Genomic DNA, 20,581 nt, shown 5'->3' on the forward strand with positions numbered 1-20,581 from the left:
TATGATGTATAATAATATTTTAAATATCATAGCAACTCAAAACTTGGTTTCACGAACGAGTAAAAGATGAAAAGAGTAAAGCCAGAAACCTTAGTTTCAAACTTGTTTATAAAACTTCATGAACTCTATTTAGTATCCCTAAGCATTTACTTTTTTCACAGCAGGGAATATATAGTAGAGTCACACAGGAGAAATCATAGAAATGTGAGGATTGCCGTCTATATGTTCATTAAAAACTTGAGGAAAACCTGTGTTGTATTTTAGATTTCATAATTATGAAGGGGAGAGAGAGTTCAGCATTTTCCTTGTTGTTTGTTTGTTTTTACTTTTTTTTTTAACATGGTGTGAGACATCTTATGAATGAATCATTCTGTGTGTTGGCCTTTCAAACACTACATAATTTGCACATCATCCGTAAATTGCATTTCATTCAACTCCCCTTTCTCTACAGTATAGATCATTGGGAGAAATGAGCAAGGCAAGACAATAGAGATAATAGGTGGCAGCAGAACTGGAACCCAGGGGTAGTTTAATGCAAATGTATATGTTGAAGTCCAACAGAAAAATAATATTAAAATTGTCAAATAATTTTATTTACTACAAAGGAGAAACCTTTGGACTTGACATCAGAGGAATGCAATATTAAAGAAGTAGTCTTTGAACTTAACATCAGAGGAATGCAATATTGGTAGTGCTTATTCTAAGATTAAGCAAAAATTGCTGCTTGGACTGAAAAGAACATTTTCCAAATGTGATAACTCCCAGTGGCCTGAGGAGACCTTGTTTCTCCACATGGTTCCTTGGATGATTTGAAATGTCAGTACCTTCACTTCTCCAAGGCATTCAGCTCAACATTTATGCATCACTTAAAAGGGTTCATGGACAACCAGTTGAAGAGAAAGTATATATTCAAGTTGTGTTTGCTTTGGGTGGTGTGGTATTCATTAGTAATATTTGATTGGCACTTATAAACTGAATCACTATTTGCTTATAATGTTAGCTTTGAAAAACATCATTAAATTTTGTGTCTTAATGACGGGAATAAAAAGACTTATATTTCTGCATATGCCAATCAGAGTTACAGAATTAACATTATGTAATGTAAATATATATATATGCACATGTATATATATACATATATATATGGGTAAAAGTCCCTCTTTAGTATATTGGAAACACATCTTCAATAAAATAAGTGGTAATAGTAAATGATTCTTAGGTCGAAATCTATTTGTTAAAACATAGACAATTGAACTTGGGTTTATCTTGAAGGTAAAGTTTTTTTAATAGAACGTTTCTTCCTCAGTTCAAGAAAATGTTGAGGACATACCAGAGGCAGAAATTTCAATAAAATGGATTAAAGGACTTTTGTTCTAGGAACTTCATGTGACCACAGGGCCACTAGCACAGTGTATGGGGTGGAGTAGGCTCTTAGAAGGTTCCATTAAGGATCTAGGGACATGAAGAAAAACACAAAGCATGAAGTGACTCAATGGAGACAGAAGTTCCATGACCAATTTATCTGAGCACCCAGAAATACCCAACAACTGGATTGGCTAACACAAACAACTGCATCTCAGTCTAGACCTCTGTATGCAAATAACATGAAAGCCATCCCATCCCCATGTCCAAGAGACAAATCTATGCACCTCATCTTGCAAACAACAGAGGGGAAAGTGTTCATGGCGTTAGGGTTATCTTTCATTTCTCACATAACGCAAAATGCTGACACAGAAACAAAGAAGTTTACATTTGATGGTATCAAAATAAAAATTCACTTGTTCTTCAAAACTATTATTAACTGACTCTCAAAGACAAGTGACAAAAAAGGCTCTAGACTAGCACAATGTACATATAACAGAAGACTTTCACTGGACATATGTAAGATGACAATGTAATTTTAAAAAGGGCAGCTCGTTTAGAATTTGACTAAAATTTGAATAGATGTTTAACCTGGAAAATATGTAAACTATATTTGTAAGTAAAAGTTCTGCTATTTTATTTACCTTTAAAGAAAAGCAAATCAACGCTCAGTGGGCCTTCCTGCATGCCTACCTGATTTGCTCAGATTTGAAAACTGACCTCATCAGTTGCTCAAAACACATGGTAAAATCAGAACTACCAGGAAGTGTGGGTGAGAGTGCCAAAGGGTTACAGTCACTGTGGAAAAACTGGCACTTTCTTAAGAAGAGGAGCATGGTCAAAAATAAAAAAAAAAGAGGGAGAGATTAATGGACAGAAACACTTTGATAAATCTCTAACGCCTCATACTAGGTTGAAGATGCCTGTGAGGTGCATGAGATGTGTGCTCATCTGAGTGGGTGCTTAAGGAGATGGGCCCTAGAGGCAGTGAATAAATCTTGCTGCTGGGATAAGAATCTCAAGGAAGACACTTTGACCATAGCTGGTATGAATCACCAATGGTGGTGGTGACACAACAAACACAAGAGACATTTATATCTCTTTTTGAGTAAGTAAATATCTAGTTTTTTTGAGTAAGTAAAATATTTAGAGTCAATGTCGGCTAGAAGTTCTCACTCTATTTATCCAAAGTAAAAGACCATCAGTGCTCACCCACTGATGTGTACAACGTTACAGGAACTACATCTGTGACAAAATGCTATTGGAAGCCTCACAGACACAAGAATAGATACACTGTGGTATATGGCTATAGCAGAAAATTCTAATGCAATAAAAATAAATTAGTTATAAATGCAGAAAAGAATATGAATCACAAGGTTGTCATGGTAAAAATGACACAAGCTGAATAAGTCCTCAGTGGAGGAAGGCAATCAGGAGGCATCCTGCAATGATTTTCAGGAATATTGCTTTAATAGTGACAGTGAGGGGGCTGGAGAGATGGCTCAGAGGGTAAGAGCACTGACTGCTCTTCCAAAGGCCGTGAGTTCAATTCCCAGCAACCATATGTCGGCTCACAACTATCTATAACAAAATCTGTACACATAATAAATAAATAAATCTTTAAAAAAATAGTGACAGTGAGGTACCTTCAGCAACATGAAATTATAGTTTTATAATATGTGAAGTTTATGGTATGGTAATTATAGTTCTCTTACAGAAAACACATTATGTTCAATGCTGTAAAAATTACAGAGGGCTTAATTCAGCTTGCCATTTCCCTCATAGAACTAAGAAAGTGGAAAGGTGGACTTTTTGTATATATGGTTTTTCACATACATGAGTTCTGTTGACTACAATAGAATTACATTCTGAAATTCACTATAATACCATGGTCATAATTTCACTGGTTTGGGATACAGCTTTCATGTTTGCATTAAAAACTGGGTGATTAAAATTGTTCCTGTGCAAGAGTTTCAGATAAGTATAAAATTTGTGTATAATAATTACATAAATATTGCATTTTTAGTTCTCCATAGCAGAGCACTATATTTTTAGAAATATAGAATATTAAACTGCTGTAGCATTTACTCTAGGTGTGTTTTTCGATCTCTAGTATACATTTGCCCTGTTATTCTGCCTTAATCATTTCTACATACCTACCTTCCACAACAGGCCAATACATCCAACTATATAATTCATTAGGTGAGACTACATGAACTGTCAGAGAGCAGTTTTCATCTGGTAATAGATAGTCAAGGTAGAATCCTGCTTCATTCCTTAACCCGCTGTGAGAGTTCAAGATATGCCCCCTCCCTTAATCTCTCTGAGCATTCCTTTCTTCACAGATCCATTATTAGCATCTTCCCCATAGGGCTATTTGACACTTAGATGAAGTAGAAGATTTATAAATAAAAAGATTACAATGTTTCCCCCACAGTAAACCCAGAGTTATCAGCTCATACATGTTTCTCTCAGGGAGCTAACTCTCTTTTCCCAGATCACCTGTGTCGCACAATTCATTTATGTCCGTGGCTCCCCTTCCAGCATCACCGCCACTACACTCTTCTCTGAAGGTGAGCCATGGACATAAATAAATTCCAACAGAAATATAGAAAAAGTATGAGAGAGTATTTTCCATTTGCCACTGCTTAAGAAATGATGGGCAGAGGGAGGTTGTTTTCTTGTCTATATTCCCTTCCATTTCTTCCATCTTACTATCATAAAAGGGCTTCATCAAACATAGCTCTTTAATCCATAAATATCGATTACAAATGTGTATAAAAATAACTGCTTAAAAGTCTGCTACTCCTCGTTATTTATTATAGATTTCTCACAAACATACTTACGCTTTACAGCTTTTTTTCTTTTTTTCTTTTTAAGTACACGAGGCAGGGTGGTAGAGCTTCACGTAATTGTTTACATGTTGCAAATGACATTTAAATTTACACTGATTTTCTTCCCGTTATTTTCTTTTCCTAGATGTGTTTATTGGAACGCATCTCAGTTGAAAGTGGCCAAGATTCCTCACAGAACATATTGTGCTCTCTGTGGCATGATTCCACATGGCTGCTTTTAGATTTACTATAAACAAATGAAGGTTCTTGTCTCTGTTGAAGCTATGTTATGGATGATGGGCAGCCTCTGGGTTGTCACCCCAGAACACATAAGACTAAATACACATGGCCCATAGATGAATACACACAAAACACATAGCAAGTGAGATCTTGGCCTCACAATTTTGGGGACCAAAGTCAATGTTCCCATCTTTGTCTCCCAAGTGAAGCCTCCATCTGATAAACGTGACAGGGTATCCTCATGCAATTTTGTTATTACAAGTTTTTTTTTTCACTACCAGCTTGAATAAGTTCATAAAAAAGAGCCTTTTCCCACATTGGCCATCCGAAGGCAAGATGGCTCACCAGCAACTCCACTGGATGGAAGTTCAGCCAGGGTTTTTGTTCCAGCCACGTTTGCTGTAACCTCCACAATCTGATCCAGAAATAGGGGCTCAGCATGCACCCTCAGTGTTTCTGTCAGTATGGGAAGGACATAGGATCCATTAAGTTGCACTGAGCAAGCCCGAATGGATTATTCTAGACTGTCTACTCAGTGAACCTGATCATGCTAGTCTTTTACACGAAGAATAAAAATGTGAAGACCTTCAAAAAAAAAGTTCATCAAAAATGTGTGTTTTCAGTTATTCAGATTTTCAGTATGACTGACCACCTCAAAGAACAAAACAAAACAAAACAAAACAAAAACAAAAAAGGAAAATGCTGATAAGTTTTCCAACATTCCCGCTGTCAAATGGTGCCAACCATCCTCCAAAATGGTCAATACAGCCCTATTGTTTCTAACATTATAAAGTTAGGAGTGTAAACATATTTGGTCCGCTTCAAGTCAGGACAGTTAGGATTGATGCTCCAAGTACCTGACTTTCAGGAGGAAAACCTTTCTTACTGGCTCTTGAAAGTAGATGGCAACTTGAGAGGCTTGTAAATCCTTCTTGTTACTGTAGTAAAATAGTTCACAGTTCTTTTCAATTTAAGTTACAGGCCCAGAGAGGAAAACGCCCTTTAAAAACCTTATTTACATTTGATACAAGTGATTTCCCACTAAAACCCTGAGTACCAGAGTGACTACTTAGAGCTGAACTGTAATGTGAGATTACACATTTACTTCTAACTCGAGATTTAAGATAGAAATATTTTTAGTCTACATTTAATCCTACATTCCTACCTTTTTCCTGTTTCTATCAGTTTGTAACACTTTAAGTGCTAGAAATCCAGTATCACATAATTAACCATTTAACTTACTGTAAAATATCCTCACAGTTCTCTTAGAGTAAAATCATCAGCCCTACCATTGTGGTATGACTAATGTACAGAGCTTAACCTAATATGTAATTTTTCTGTCCCAGTCATTCACTAGATTAAGATATTCAAACTGTTGCCTTTTGAAGTTTCTAGGAGGGCTGTGTTTACATCAACCAAATGAACTCATATTTAGATTGGCATTTTTGAGACATCTTTAAATATATACTGTTTTATAATTGCATAGACCTTATTTATGATTCCAAAAATAAAACATTAGTTATTATTGCTCGAGTGTGGCCTCTATGCCACCCTGTCACTTAGTGCTTCATTCTCTCTAATAACAATTTTTGATATTAGGATTTCCATTTAAATGTATGTATTCATTTATAGTGGACCAGTTTTCTAAGTTCAATTTTACTTACCTAAATAACTACATCAAAAGTTAAAGATTACTTATGTGTGTAAGTGTGTGTGTGTGTGTGTGTGTGTGTGTGTGTGTGTGTGTGTGTGTGTGTAGAGCATTCTTTCAAAGACATACTGCTATTTCTTTGGCCAGATGCCTTAGTCTAGATTTTAGATGGTTATTTATCATAACAGTGGTATCTCTGCATTATTGAGCTAAGGATATGGTGACTGGCAGAGTACTGATCACAACTAAGGCTGTAGGGTCCGTCTCTGGTGCTGTTACAAAGAAGGTAAACATGGCTTTTGTGCAGATCAATTTAGCCAAGTTCTTCATAGGCTTTGCAGCGCTCTTTATTAATGCCATCTGAGTCGAAAACTGAAAGAGTGCGTCTCAATTAAGTAACACGACTGAATTTGGGGTTGTGGTGTTACACCCGGAGGAAGCTGATATGTTTAGTCACATCTATGCATGCGACATCTAAAGCTTTGCGTTTTCCTTCTGTGTGCCCTCTGTATACTCTCTCAGCCCATTTCAACTCCTCACTGTCAATGTCTTCCATAAATAAATTTCTCTATAGTAGCAAATATAATTACTTACCGCTGTTGAGTAAGTAATTATAAATGTGTCCGTAGTAGGACTATTTAACCTCTCAAAATTTCATGTCCGCATTATAAGTTTAAATTCCTGACAGGTGGGTACTGACAGGCTTAATCATTGAAATCATGAGAGTTGACTTCTGTGGCTGACTACTATGGTGTGGCATTTCTTTACTTTGAGATAGCAAAGTAGAAGGATCCAGAGGGTCCTAGAAACCTACTAAAAGAACATTATGATAGGCAGATCTGGGCCCAGGGGTCCTGCTCAAACTATGGCACCAGCCAAGGACAATACAGGCGGTAAACTTTAAACCCCTACCCAGATCTAGCCAATGGACAGAACATTCTCCACAGTTGAGTGGAGAGTGGGGTCTGACTTTCACATGTACTCTGGTGCCTCATATTTGACCATGTCCCCTGGAGGGGGAGACCTGGTGGCACTCAGAGGAAGGATAGCAGGCTACCAAGAAGAGACTTGATACCCTATGAGCATATACAGGGGGAGGTAATCTCCCTCAGGAACAGTCATAGCGGAGGGGAGTAAGGGGAAAATGGGAGGGAGGGAAGAATGAGAGGATACAAGGGATGGGATAAACATTGAGATGTAACAAGAATAAATTAATAATAATAAAAAGAATAACACACAGGGAAAGACGATACAAGTAAAATTAGAAAATTTGCAAGAAGAAAATATGTCTCCATATACTAAAGTGCCTGCATTTAAGAACTATGTACCCCCAAAAACAACAACAACAGCATAATCCATTTAAAATTTCAAGGTGGGTGGCCTACTTAGCTGAACACTTATGTTTTAAAAAATGTTTCCTGATGCAGGAGAACATGTTTATATTTGTTCATAGGCATCTTGACATTTGGTTTAAATTGCTGGTCTTTATTTATTATAACATATATTGAAAAATCATGCAGGGTCTAATTAAGATTTATGTACCATTAAAATATAATAGTTATAGTCCAAAACTTGCTTTTCCTCTACTTAATGTCTCTTTTCATATGATAAATTTCCAAATTAATTAAAGAGCTCTCTGAATAAAAAGAAGCTCAGAAAACCATCCAAACAAACATCTTCCTTTCTCTAAGTCATAAGCTAATTAATTACATGTCACATTTGTATCCTCTGTCCCTAGACTGGATAATTTAGAAACTTAATTTGCTAATGAAATTGTAACTGTGGTGCTCAGTTAATGAAGGAGGGAAAGATGACTCAGACCGGCGAGTTGCTGTCTGTTCTCCATTCTGAACTGAGTCTCTTGCTCGCAGGCACCCCTGAGGACTACCCACGCTTTTTCCACATGCATCCCAGGACTGCAGAACTCACCCTTCTGGAGCCAGTAAACAGAGACTTCCATCAGAAATTTGATTTGGTTATTAAGGTAATTTAGACTAAAATCTTATTTTCTTATGTTTATGAAATGCTAATTAAAGGAACATAAGAGGGCTACTGTAGACCTCTTATGATGTAAAAATAAAAATGAATAACGGAGTGCAATAACTGATTTTTTTGCCTATAAACATTGAATTTTTTCTCTGAAAGAATATTTATAGTAGTATTCAACATATTTATATAATAAGTCCATTGGTCAGAGGTACATAGTTTAAATAATAAATTGTACTTTATTTTTTAACATTTATTATTTTATAAAATAATTTAACTTTTGGAAATGAAATATAAACAACTGTAGTATTAAAATGTGCTTTATAAGTTATTTGCCTTAATATATTAATTTTTGGCACTGCTGCTTTCTCTAGGAGACATTGAAAGTTCTTGCTCATCCTGAGATTTTTAAATATATGCCTTAATATTTTCTTTATATTGAAAGATGATTCTATAACTGAAAGAAAAATTAAAGCCAGTGTGATCTACTTGATGCTGAAATAATATTATAATGTAAAATGTAATATTAAGTAATTATTATTAATAGTAATATTGACTATATTATAATAAAACGACGGAAGTACTCTGGAAGCTAGTTAATCCTGACGGATTACACGAGAAAGTTGAGACTTAAGATTTCTGTTTGATTTGAGCGAAAATTCACCCTGCCTATAAGATGTGCTGGGATAAATGTAGAGCATGAATTGAGGGAATACCCAACCAACCCATGGCCATATCATGAGAGAAAGCCAACCCCTGACACTACTAAGGACACTCTGCTATGCTTGCAGACAGGAGCCTAGCATAGCTGACCTCTAAGAGGCTCCACCCGCCCACTGACCAAATCAGATGCTAAGAAGCACAGCCTAACACTGGTTCTGGAGCACAGGGAGCCATGTGGAAGAGTGAGAGGAAGGATAGAAGGACCAGGAAGGAACAGAAGCTCCACAAGAGCAACAGAGCCAACTAACCTGTGCCCAGAGGGACATGTAGATACTGAAGAACCAAAGACCATAAATTGGCTGGACCTAGGCCCCTTATGCATATGTACCTCATGGGTAGCTTGGTTGTCATATGGGTCCCCTAGAGAGGGGATTCGGAGCTGTCTCTGACAAGGACTCATTTGCATGCCCTTCAGGCACTTCCTCTTGATGGGAATGCCTTGCCAAGCCACAGCGGAAGAGGATGTGCTCAGTCCTGATGCAACTTCATGTACAGTGAGGCAGGGGTGGGGAAGTGGGGGGCTCCCATTTTCTGAGGAGTAAGGGAGAGGGGAAAGGGGGAAAAGGGAGGGAGGGTAGGACTGGGAAGAGAAGAGGGAAGGGGTTACAACTGGGATGTAAAGTTAATAAATAAATAGGAAAAAAGGATTTCAGTTTAACACTGAAAGAAGGGTGAGAATTTGCAGAGTAGAAATAAATATTGAATAAGGATAACTGTAAGAGACGGGAGAATGGTAAATGCTGAATAAATCTAATATGCATTGTATGATATTTTCACACATACACACCTCATAATTAAATATGACATGAGGTCCACTGATATCCTCTTTTTTTTTTTTTTTAAGATAATTTAAAATAATAATGTGGCATTGGCTTAATGGTAGAAGAACACTTAGCACCAGGCAGGCATGGAACCCTTGTTTACAATCCCAGAGCCACATAAATAAATTACCTAATTAAATGAATATTTTAACTACAAAGGAAATGAAGAGCTGAGCAAGCTTGCTGGGAGTGGTTTGTTTGTTGTTGTTTATCTGTTTTGTTGTTGGTTTGTTTGTTTTGTGCCTCTTTCTTGGCTGGGTGCCACCACCTGGCTGGTGTCTTATTCACACCATTGTATATGGAATGTCAAGTTTAAGGTCCAAGGTGACCACAGAGACATGTGGCTAATACTGGGCAGAGGTGAGCCTGGATTTGGTTTTATTTATTCCAAACTCAGGCTCTTTTCACTGGGCAGAGTATCCAGTTGCTTAGGGGTGCTTATCCGGACTAACTGTATGTAAGTACAACCTCCATCGCCATCATACTAAATGCATTTAAATTTAGTTCGTAGTAAGTGATAGCTTCTTACCTCACATTGTATGTGTGATTAATTATGTCTTTACTTAGTAATGCTTTCTCCTTGAAGAGCTAATGGCGTACAAGTACATAAGTCTTCATCACTCTAGATTATATCTGCCGACAAAGAGCAGATAAAAGAAGACCTAATGCACTACCCAAAAAAGAGTATTTCAATTATCTAGAGTTGCAAAGATGTTTCTGGAGATTACCCCAAGCTTAGTGTTGCTGAGAGATTTTCAGCCAGTGAATGAAAATGGAAAATGGGTGTGAACAGAAAGATTTAGAAACATAATGTAGCTGACTGCAAGCTGTCAGCAGAAAAGTCAGGTAGAGAGCCTTCTGGATGGTCACACCCGCCTTGTATGTCACTGAGCAAAGACACGCTTTTGTACAAAACAGTCACACACGAAGGGCTCATCTTTCATTGACTTGTAATTATCGTGGAAAAGCATAGAAGTAAACCGATATGCATCTGCTTTCTATGTCCGTCTCTCTGGGCTCCGTGATGCTTATCTTTGTGGGGAAATTGTCTAGGCATTGTTTCCAAATTACCTCACATTAGACATGAAGTCCGTTTCCTTTATTATGCCACCCAGTTGTCCTGGGATGTCTGAGAGTAGTGTAAGCCGGTCCATCAACTGCGGAAAGAAAAAAGAAATCACCTAGAAAGGTGAGCAGATGAAGGCTTACAGTTTAACAACATTTTATTTTGTTGCTATTGTTGTCCCTCAGGCACACCTCATTTTTTTTTTTTTTTTTTTTTTTTTTGCATTTTTATTATAACTTACTCACCTTACATCCCGAGTGCAATCTCCTCACTCTTATCTTCCTGTTCCCACCCTCCCTCCCTTTTGGCCCTATTCCCCTCCCGTAGACCTCTGACAGGTGGGGTCCTCCTCCCCCACGGTCGACCACAGCCTGTCAAGTCTCATCTGGATAGCCTGCATCAGCTTCCTCTGTGCGCCCTCAAGGCCACCCTTCCAAGGAGCAGTGATCAAATCACAGGCCCCAGAATTCATGTCAGAGGCAGTTCCCGGCTCTTCTCCCCTCTTCCCCGTGTGGAGAGCTACATCTGAGCAGGGGGTCTAGGTTCTCTGCTTGCAGTGCCCTTGGTTGGTGCATCAGTTTGTCCAGCCAGCCTTGATAGTCTCCTTGTGGAGCTCCTGACATCCCCCGCCCCGCCCGCATCTTCCATCCCCCCAACTCTTCGGTACAACTTGCAGCACTTCACCCAGAGTACAAGTTTTTTATAGATGTTCCTGGATCCAGACTGCCTTGGGCCAAAGGCACCATAAAGGGACAATGAGCAAAAATAGCAATTGAAAGAGTGACCATGGGCCACATAGTACTGCTCTTAGAAATGACATAATCCTCAGTAGTAAATGTGCCATTTTCTTTATTTTTTCCCTTATATTAGTGCTTTGTTTATGTTGGCTATAGAAAGTGTTGTTGTTGTTGTTGTTGTTGTTGTTGTTGATGTTGTTGAATTTGATCCAAATTTCTGTTTGGGAAGCTGAGCAAAGTAAAACACAACAATGTCAGTCCCTGGACTTATGGAAAATTCTGCCTTTGAGAGTGACCCAACACACTAAGAGTTGGTTTGCGTCACGAACCAGGTACTTCTCATCTTTACTTTTTGCTATCTCCGCCTGGGGTTTATTCTGCATGCTGACAAGTAAAAAATGAAAAGGGGGAATCCTGGCAGACAACGTCGGGTAGTTAGGAAGTTCAGCCTACCTGAACAACCCACGCGAAGGAGACAAAACGAGAAAGGGGCGCTCCACTGCAAAGGGCTCCCGCCTTTAATTGGCTGCTCTCATCTGAGGATACTGAAAAGGTAATGCACACTGACAGTAAGAATCAGGCATTTGCTTTGTCCTAAAATAATCCCATCCGTAGATCATGGTCCTTGAATAATTACCCATAACACACACACACTATGAAAAACATCCCAGTTTGGACTATGAAATAACTGATCCATCAGCTGGATCGTCTGGAAGGCACCGCCCACAAACTTCCTGTGAGGTAGAAATACAAAGAAGTGCATGTGCCGAATGTCTTTAACAAATCACAGGAAATTCGTGACTGTTTTAGTACAGGGTATATAAAGTATACTAGCATCTAATACAAAGCAAAATATCTTGAATTACTAAAGCAGATCAAGTGAACACATTATTCATAATTCACTGTCTCTTGGTTCCTTAAGGAATAATTGCATTTCATCTAAATCCTTTTGATTAAAAGCTTTTTATTAAAACCTGATTAAGCAGGGGCCACAGTGAAACTGTAAATACCGCATTATAGTGCTTTGAGCTTCCTGCTAGCACTCGCGGCTTGTTCATGTGTTCAGCAGCTGCATCCTAATGTACTTTTCTTCCAAGCCACAGGTATGCTATAATATGTGTGTGTGTGTGTGTGTGTGTGTGTGTGTGTGTGTGTAATGTATAATTACATTGTATGTTGTATATAATATATACATAGTATTTTAATGTATGTGAATATATGTATGTGAATGTATGTATATCTACATATACTAAACATTAGTAGCCACTTTGAATCATGAATCATGCTACTTTGGTTCCCTTCTCCTTGAACTTTACCTCCTTTTTCAGATCAGAGGTCTAAGTCACGGTATTAAACAGTTGCTTAGGAAAATTTGCCCATATGTAAGAAGCCCCCTCATAGCCTGTTTGACTGTAGCATAGTGAGATTTCTCCATATTAAATGTAACTCCTCATGCATTTCTCTTGGTCTTTACAAATGATAGTTGAGACTACATTTTTAAATAGTATTTTCTATCATTTTTAATTATGCGTAGGTGGGGAGGGTACGTATGGACATGTGAGTTCAGGTGCCAGAAGAGGCCAGAGGTGTCAGACTCCACTGAACCTGGAGTTACAGGTGCTTATAAGCCACCTGATGTCAGTAGTGGGAATCGAACTTGGGTCCTCTGAAAAAGCAATGTCTGTTCTTGACAGACACATCTCCATCCTTGCTAATATATATTATATATTGTGCCCCTGCTTAACATCTACACAGAACCTGTAGTAAAAGTCAAGTGTATGTTGATGCATAGTTTAAGCTAATTATGACTATCACAAAGAACTACCTTTCTTCTAAGGAAAACATAAGTATTTGAAAAAGGAAGTGAGGCAGAAATTTAAATAAACGATATATTAGTTTCCACCTGGCACCAGTCCTAGACAAATGTTTACCTTGAACACTGTGAGAGTTACGCGTAAGAAATGGTTGTGCTACTGTAACTCCTGCCCCTCTGTGTATCACTAGAATCAATATTTTTAAAATATACAGTTCATTAGTTTTCAGTTCTTCATATCCAGTCCTGATTACAAGTATATAAAAGATCAAGACAATCACAAATACATTTTCCTTCTGATGGCCACAGGAATATTTCTAATTATCACCTGGAAATCTACTCCCAGTTTATATAATTGCGCCAAGTTAGTGATACAACAAACTATAAACATTCTTTTGAACAGCTAAGTCTTCTCTTGACTCCTCTTTGAATTAGTATTTTATCACTAGTCACCTAAGCCGGCACATTCTTGTCTTCTCAAAAGTTTTTCTCTCCTGGCGTTTTCATGAAGCCCCTCATATAATCTGCCCCGAAGTTGGCATAATTTCCTCTGTCTATTTCTCTGCCTCATGTGCTCTGATGATCTGTTTACATCACACACACACACACACACACACACACACACACACACACACACACACACACAGGCTCTCTCTCTCAAACCTTAGCTGTGTTCCCAGGCACCCCATGCAGCTTGTCACATTGTCAATTGAGTCTCTAAAGCCTCCACAGACATGCCCCTCTGCATGTTGCCTTCCAACCTCTCTACCATCTCTCCTTCCTGCCAGGCTCACGTGGTTTCTTTTTTAACATAGACTTTGTCATGTTGAAGCATTGCGGGCTTCAAGGTCACAGAAGGCCTCCTGTCACCTGTCATCCTTCATAGTTTCTCAACATACAAAGATGGAATCTCCTACGGAAATGAATGAACTGTCAGGATTCATTAGATCTTTGAAAAGGGTTGTACTTTACAAGATACTGTGTTTTCCTTCTGTAATGTGTAATATTGCCAGTGGATATAAGGAAGAGAGGGAGGTGGAGGGGGGGAGAGAAGGAGAGAGGGGGGAAGGAGAGAGGGAGGGAGAGAGAGAAGGAGGAGGAGGAGGAGGAATATGAGATAAGAATAAGAAAGGTTCTCTAAACCATTCCCTTGGGAAAGAATAAACAGGAGCCTTCAGTAACAAAATGTTAGGACAAAACAAATAAATAAAATGTTGCCCATGGCTTCCTCTCCCTAGTTACAGGAAAATCACTTGCCACAGAGTAGGGATCTCCTTCCTTCAGGGTTCTGGAAATATTTTGGCTATGTAATCTTGGACCTATGGACCTATTCTCTTCTCTTCCCGCCTCCTCCCACCTTCTTTGTGTTCTTGCTTTCCTTTCTTTCTTTTTCCAGTTATCAAGAGAGGCATATTAGCCAGGCTATATTTGAACCACATAGCTACAAGATTTATCTCAAAGCCTGGATCCTTCTACTTGTCCCTCCCAAGTGGTGGCATCACAGGTGTGTGTGACCACATCTGCCTAGTACCTTTATTCTTCTGTGTTCCCCTTGAACCAGGAATATTTCACAGTCTATTCTAGTGAGGTGCTCTAGACGACCATCTATCCCAAACTGGTCTCAAGCACTTCTCTCTCTCTCTCTCTCTCTCTCTCTCTCTCTCTCTCTCTCTCTCTCTCTCTCTCTCTCTCTCTCTCTCTCCCCTCTCTCCCACCTCTATGTAGTCTGAGTGACATGGGGTGAGTTCGACCGAGATTGCTTCTTCATTAGTGAGTCACATCTCCTCACACAGTGAGAAGAGCGTAACGGGGCTACCTAGGGCCCTGATTTCAAGAGTTATTGATCTGTATGTGTGCCACATGAATATAGGTATCCATTGAGCTGTGTGTATGCCCCGTGTGTATAAGTATCCATAGATCCTAGGAGAGGCTGTCAGACCCCTTGCTGTTAGAATTTCAAGTAGTTGAGAAACAATCCCACCACTCCTGGGCATATATCCGAAGGATACTCTACCACACAACAAGGACGTTTGCTCAACTATGTTCATAGTAGCTATATTCATAATAGGCAGAATCTGAAAAACAACCTTGATGTCCCTCAATGGAAGAATGGATAATGAAACTGTTACATTTACACAACGGAATCCTACTCAAGGAAGTCTTGAAATTTGCAGGCAAATGGATGGAGCTAGAAATGATCATCCTGAGTGAGGTAACCCAGACCTAGAAAGACATGCATGGTATATATTCACTAGTAAGTGGATATTAGTCTAACATAGATGTCCTCTGAGAGACTCCACCCAGTGGGGGATCCAGACAGATGCCAGGACTCTCAACTGGACCCTGCGCGAAGCACTGAGAGTGGTATGGAAGAGTCGGGAGATGGAAGAACCCTGAATGTTCAGAAGCCACATAAAGAAGGGCATCAAGGCTGGCAGATTTGGACCCAAGGAGACCTTACAAACTGAAGCACCAAACAAGGACAATGCATGCAAAGAACCTAGACCCCTCTGTTCAGATATAGCCACGGTGGGGAGGGAGAGAGAGAGGACTGCCTCTGACTTTGAATCTGGTGCCTGGTGCCTGAGATTTGATCCCTTCCCCTTGGTAGGGAGGCCCTATGGGCACACAGAGGAAGGGGATGCAGGACACCCTCCCCCATCAGAAATCTAGGGGAGGGGAATAGGGTTGGAGAGGGAGGAGGGTGGGAACAGGAAGATAAGATGGAGGGGATAACAATTGGGATGTAATGTGAGTAAATTATAATAAAAATCCAATTAAAAAAAACAGCATTGAAAACCGCACACAGGTCCTCCAATGGCGCAAGAAGCTCACTTTACAGAACCATCTCTTCAGTCCCTGTGGTGCTTTTTTAAAATTTAAATTTAATTTATTTTTAAAATGTATTTATTCATTTTACAACCAGATGGCAGCCTCCTGCTCCCCTCCTCCCAGTCCTCCCTCCCACAGCCATCTCTATATTCTACCCTCCTCAGAGAAAGGGGAAGTCCCCCATGGGTACCAACCTACCCTGATACATTAAGTGGCTGCAGGACTAGGCACATCCTCTCCCACTAAGGCCAGGAGAGGCCACCCAATTAGGGGGATGGGATCCAAAGGCAGGCACCAGAGTCAGAGCAGGGCCCTGTGCCAGGCTCCAGTTGTGGGATCCACAAGAAGATGAAGCTGTGCATACGCTACATATGTGCAGGGGGCCGCGGACCAGTCCAATGCATGCTCTTAGCTTGGCGCTTCTAATTCCATCTATGAACACTCAACCGTCAGCAACCAGTATCTCACAAGGCCACACCTCCTGACACCTTCCCTTTAGAGGTAAGGAGCACACCGACTGCGAAACATAGACACTCAGGCCATCCCTCGCCACACTTCAAACCATCAAATTAGGAAAGAATTAAATCCCTCACCCTGCTCCGGTCAAGGTCTGTTGACTGGACATGAATTTCTTCCTCTGTTTCCCATGGAGAGTTCAGGCCTGAGCCTCCATTCATTACACATCACAATTTTTCTTCATTTTTTTCTGTAAAAACAAACAGACAAACAAACCTACTCTCTGAAAGCCCATCGACCTCTTTGACACAGTGGTCAATGTTCATCTTCTGTTTTCCGTTAGTCCACTACCACATAAAACATGATTTTCACTTCATCAACAGTAAATATTTTGTACTTTTAAATTGTCCTGGAATATGTCCAAATACTCTAAGTAATAATAGGATAGTGTGTTGACTCCCTCTGGTTCTGTGTATCAGTAAGAGAAATGGATGTGTGGCGCCTCTATCTCACAGCACTGTTCATCCCGGAGGGAGAATGAGCCCAGACATCAATGGTAGGTGAATGCGGTGGCTGCCCGGATGCGTGTTGACAAAATACACAGGGAGGCAAGAGTCTGCTTGGTCACTTGCCTTTCCTCACAAGTTGACCTGCCATTTCCTGGAGAAAGAGAGAAAATTTATTCAGTCCCGTTCCAGAATCTTAATTTTGGTAAGTCCTCTCTACCTGGACAGGTCACTTTGAGGACAAAGCGGATAAAAGAGCAGGTCCAAATCCCCCGGGATGTTGCGATGAAAGCAGCATTTCGGCTGTTGCTAAGGCCCTCCACTCCTCAGCCCCTGCTCCACACCCCACCCTATTCCCCATTCCGCACCCCACATGAACCTCCCCACTTTCCGTTCCATGCCCCAATGAACCCTTCTAGCCCCTACTTCGTACCTCACATGAACCACCCAGCCCCGACTCCGCTCCCCACTAAACATCACTAGCCCTGACTCCAACTCTTCAAAGGAACCACTTAAAATCCTACTCTACACCCCACATGAGCTACCCCAGCCCCTACCTTACTCTTCTACATGACCCACTTCAGCCCTTAATCTCCTTCTTCACGTGACCCCCCCATCCCCACCTGTTGTCCTACAGGAACCCCCTTAGCTCCCCCTGTTCTTCTCCCACATGGACCTGGCAAGCACCTACTCCAGTCCTCACGCGGACTACCCTACCCCCATTCCCTTTCTCTCACATGAACAGCCCTGACCCTCATTCTACACTCATCCCCCGAATCACTCACCCCAAGCCTCACCCTCCACTTTCCACTCTTAAACTTCCCCATCATCCATCAGATTGTACCCAAGGAACTTTTTTTTTTCCATGTGATTCTTTGATTTTCCATAGAAATATTCAAACGAATAGTAGAAAACCTCCAGGCCAAATAAAACTTTTTTTCTCAATAGCAGAAAAGAGAAATAGTAACCTCTGCTGCATACCCCCCAGTCCTTGTTTGCATCAATCATTTTTATATTGTTGGTCTTCAACAGTCATATAAAGCATATTGGATTATTTATCAATGAGTTCAGAAAAGGTACTTGGCTGGCATTTTCTAAAAGTTGAGGCTACTTTGGGAATGAAGTCAACCCCCTCTCATAACACCCCTGTCACAGTAGGGGGAGGACAAAATTCAGAACTACCTCAAGATGGACAAAACCCTTTCCAAAGCCATGGTCTTTCCAGGAGTGACTGTATTGATCTTTTTCAATTTGCTGAAAATAGCTGGGATCTTCGCACCATTTTGTATTTTAAAGTTCAAACAAAAGGAAATGATTTTATTACTGAAAAAAAAAATGCATGAGGGCTTTGAAAAATTCTGTTTCCAGTGTATAAGTTACAAACAGATAAGCAACTTGAAACAAAAGTAAAATATATTTCATCGTATTAAAAATAATCCCTAGCTGGAAAGTCTTGATTTTATTATGTTGTCATAATGTAAGGCCTTCTGAGAGTGTGCTTCCTGTATTCTAAGTGGCAAAGATATCTTTCTTTGTCAAATAGAAATATATTTATTCCTAGGAGAAAAGAGTCATTTGGATTTATGACCCTGCAGACAAATCGATTTTACTGTACACAACACAATTCTGTGTATTTTGTTTGTACTATTTATTATATGTTTTGTGAGCTTTTGAAGATTTCTAGTATCTTTGCTTCCAAACTTCTTGATGTGGCCTTTAATTCTTAGCCCACTGAATTATATTCATAGACTTGAATTTGGGATAACTTTATAAGTAATCCAAAGCAGTAGACTATACTTAATAAAATTATTAATATTATTATTATCTTTGATCAAGGAAGTATAGAGTTGCTGTAAGCCATCTCTCCCTATAAGATGTCTAAATTTAAGCCCAAATTGAAATTGGAGGCATTGCTCAAATGAGAGAGAATACCAGGATATAAGAAATTTGCATGAGGTCATAAGTAAAATGAAGTGGGGAACACTTAAAATCAGGAAGGGGAGAAGGATAGCAATATGAACTGAGAGAAAGGAAAGAGGGTAAAATAGCATTGATGAAAATACATAAGAAATCATATTACTAATTTACCTAAAATTATTTTGCACACACGCACACATGCACACACACACACACACACACACGCACGCACACACACACACAACCACTAGGGCTAACAATGATACCAGCCGAAGAAACTGCCTTTCAAGTTGTAGGTGGGGGCTCAATACCTTCCCAGCCCCTCAAAATAAGGCTATTGCTGTTACCCTTGTTTCTTTCCAGAGATTTAAGGTAATGGTTTCCTGTAATGGAAAATACCATGTATTTCCAACATAAGACCTGGAGGAGCTGAGCTAGCTGTAACTTGAAAACCTTGTTCCTGAGGGAGCACTAGCTTTCACAATACAAAAGATGCTCTACAGGTTTATGAAGGAGGGAAGCAACCAATAGTCCTACCCAACTGTAATTCCTATAAAACACAACAACAACAACAACAGAATACAGCAGGGCGGCTAGGATGGTCTACAAAGCAAGTCCAGGATAGCCAAGGCTACACAGAGAAGCCCTGCCTTGATAAAACAAACAAACAAACACCACCACAACAACATCCCACCAGCATGGCGTGATAACTCTAAGGGTGTAATAGTGGCACTCATGTCTCGGCAGTAACCAACAGCTATCTGATTAGATGTTAATCCTGCTTCATAGGCAGAAAATCATGGCTGATACTAGAAACATAACCAACTACCTGGGGTCAGTGAAGTCATGGATCTTAGGGAACAGCCTACCACTGCCACTGTACTAAATCAGCACAACACCTAACAGCATTCTAAGTACATACCCTTAGACCACAGATACGTGCAGCTCCCAACCCTCACCAGAGGAGATTTTCTTTTCAATAGATGGAGATACAGAAAACTTCAGTTTTCCAAAAGCAGAGAACAGAGCCCCAGTGTATATATCCATAGCACAACTCCGGCACCTAAGATTCAGGGAACTTCTTAGTAAAGTGGGCAGAAAGATAATTAGAGCCCGAGGACCAGTGAATCCTCTGTGAGGTTATGTTGGCTAGAAATGTCAGGGAAGAAGACACCTGTGATACCTCAGCTCTATGTCTATCTACCAAGACCTGAGGAAGTAAACATCAGCCAACATGCTAACATGGAAGGGCCAAATCACATGGGGCCCTTTCCCTAGATAAAGAATCACAGACAACTAAGAAATGCCGAGAGCAAGAGAAATTGTCTTCTCCAGAGATGAGACCAGTAATTAGTGGTCTAATACGAAGTGGTCAGCCCTGAAATCAAATATATAAATTACACTCATTGGATTAAATGGGTCGCATGTTCACACTTATAGGATATACAGCAGGCCATACATATATAATATATGATATATACATATATATATATATATATGTAACATGTGTGTGTATGAAAAAGAAGCCATCAGAGATCAGAAAGTGAATAGGATATATTAGACTGTAATCATTAGAGGGAGGAAAAGGCAGAGTACATTATATAGTATTTAACTTAAAATTATTATATATAATTAAA

At 39.7% G+C, this 20,581-nt stretch overlaps 1 protein-coding gene across 1 annotated transcript in view; it reads left to right on the forward strand.

Moving 5' to 3' along the window:
• Nucleotides 1-20,581, forward strand: part of Pcdh15 (protocadherin related 15) — a 428,603-nt gene that overhangs the window by 113,483 nt on the left and 294,539 nt on the right. The window contains exon 7 of the mRNA XM_051153212.1: nt 7,959-8,071. Coding sequence (XP_051009169.1) covers nt 7,959-8,071 — 113 coding nt within the window. The remainder of the gene's footprint in view (nt 1-7,958; nt 8,072-20,581) is intronic.

Source organism: Acomys russatus, chromosome 11 (assembly GCF_903995435.1).
Source record: "Acomys russatus chromosome 11, mAcoRus1.1, whole genome shotgun sequence".
NCBI lineage: Eukaryota > Metazoa > Chordata > Mammalia > Rodentia > Muridae > Acomys > Acomys russatus.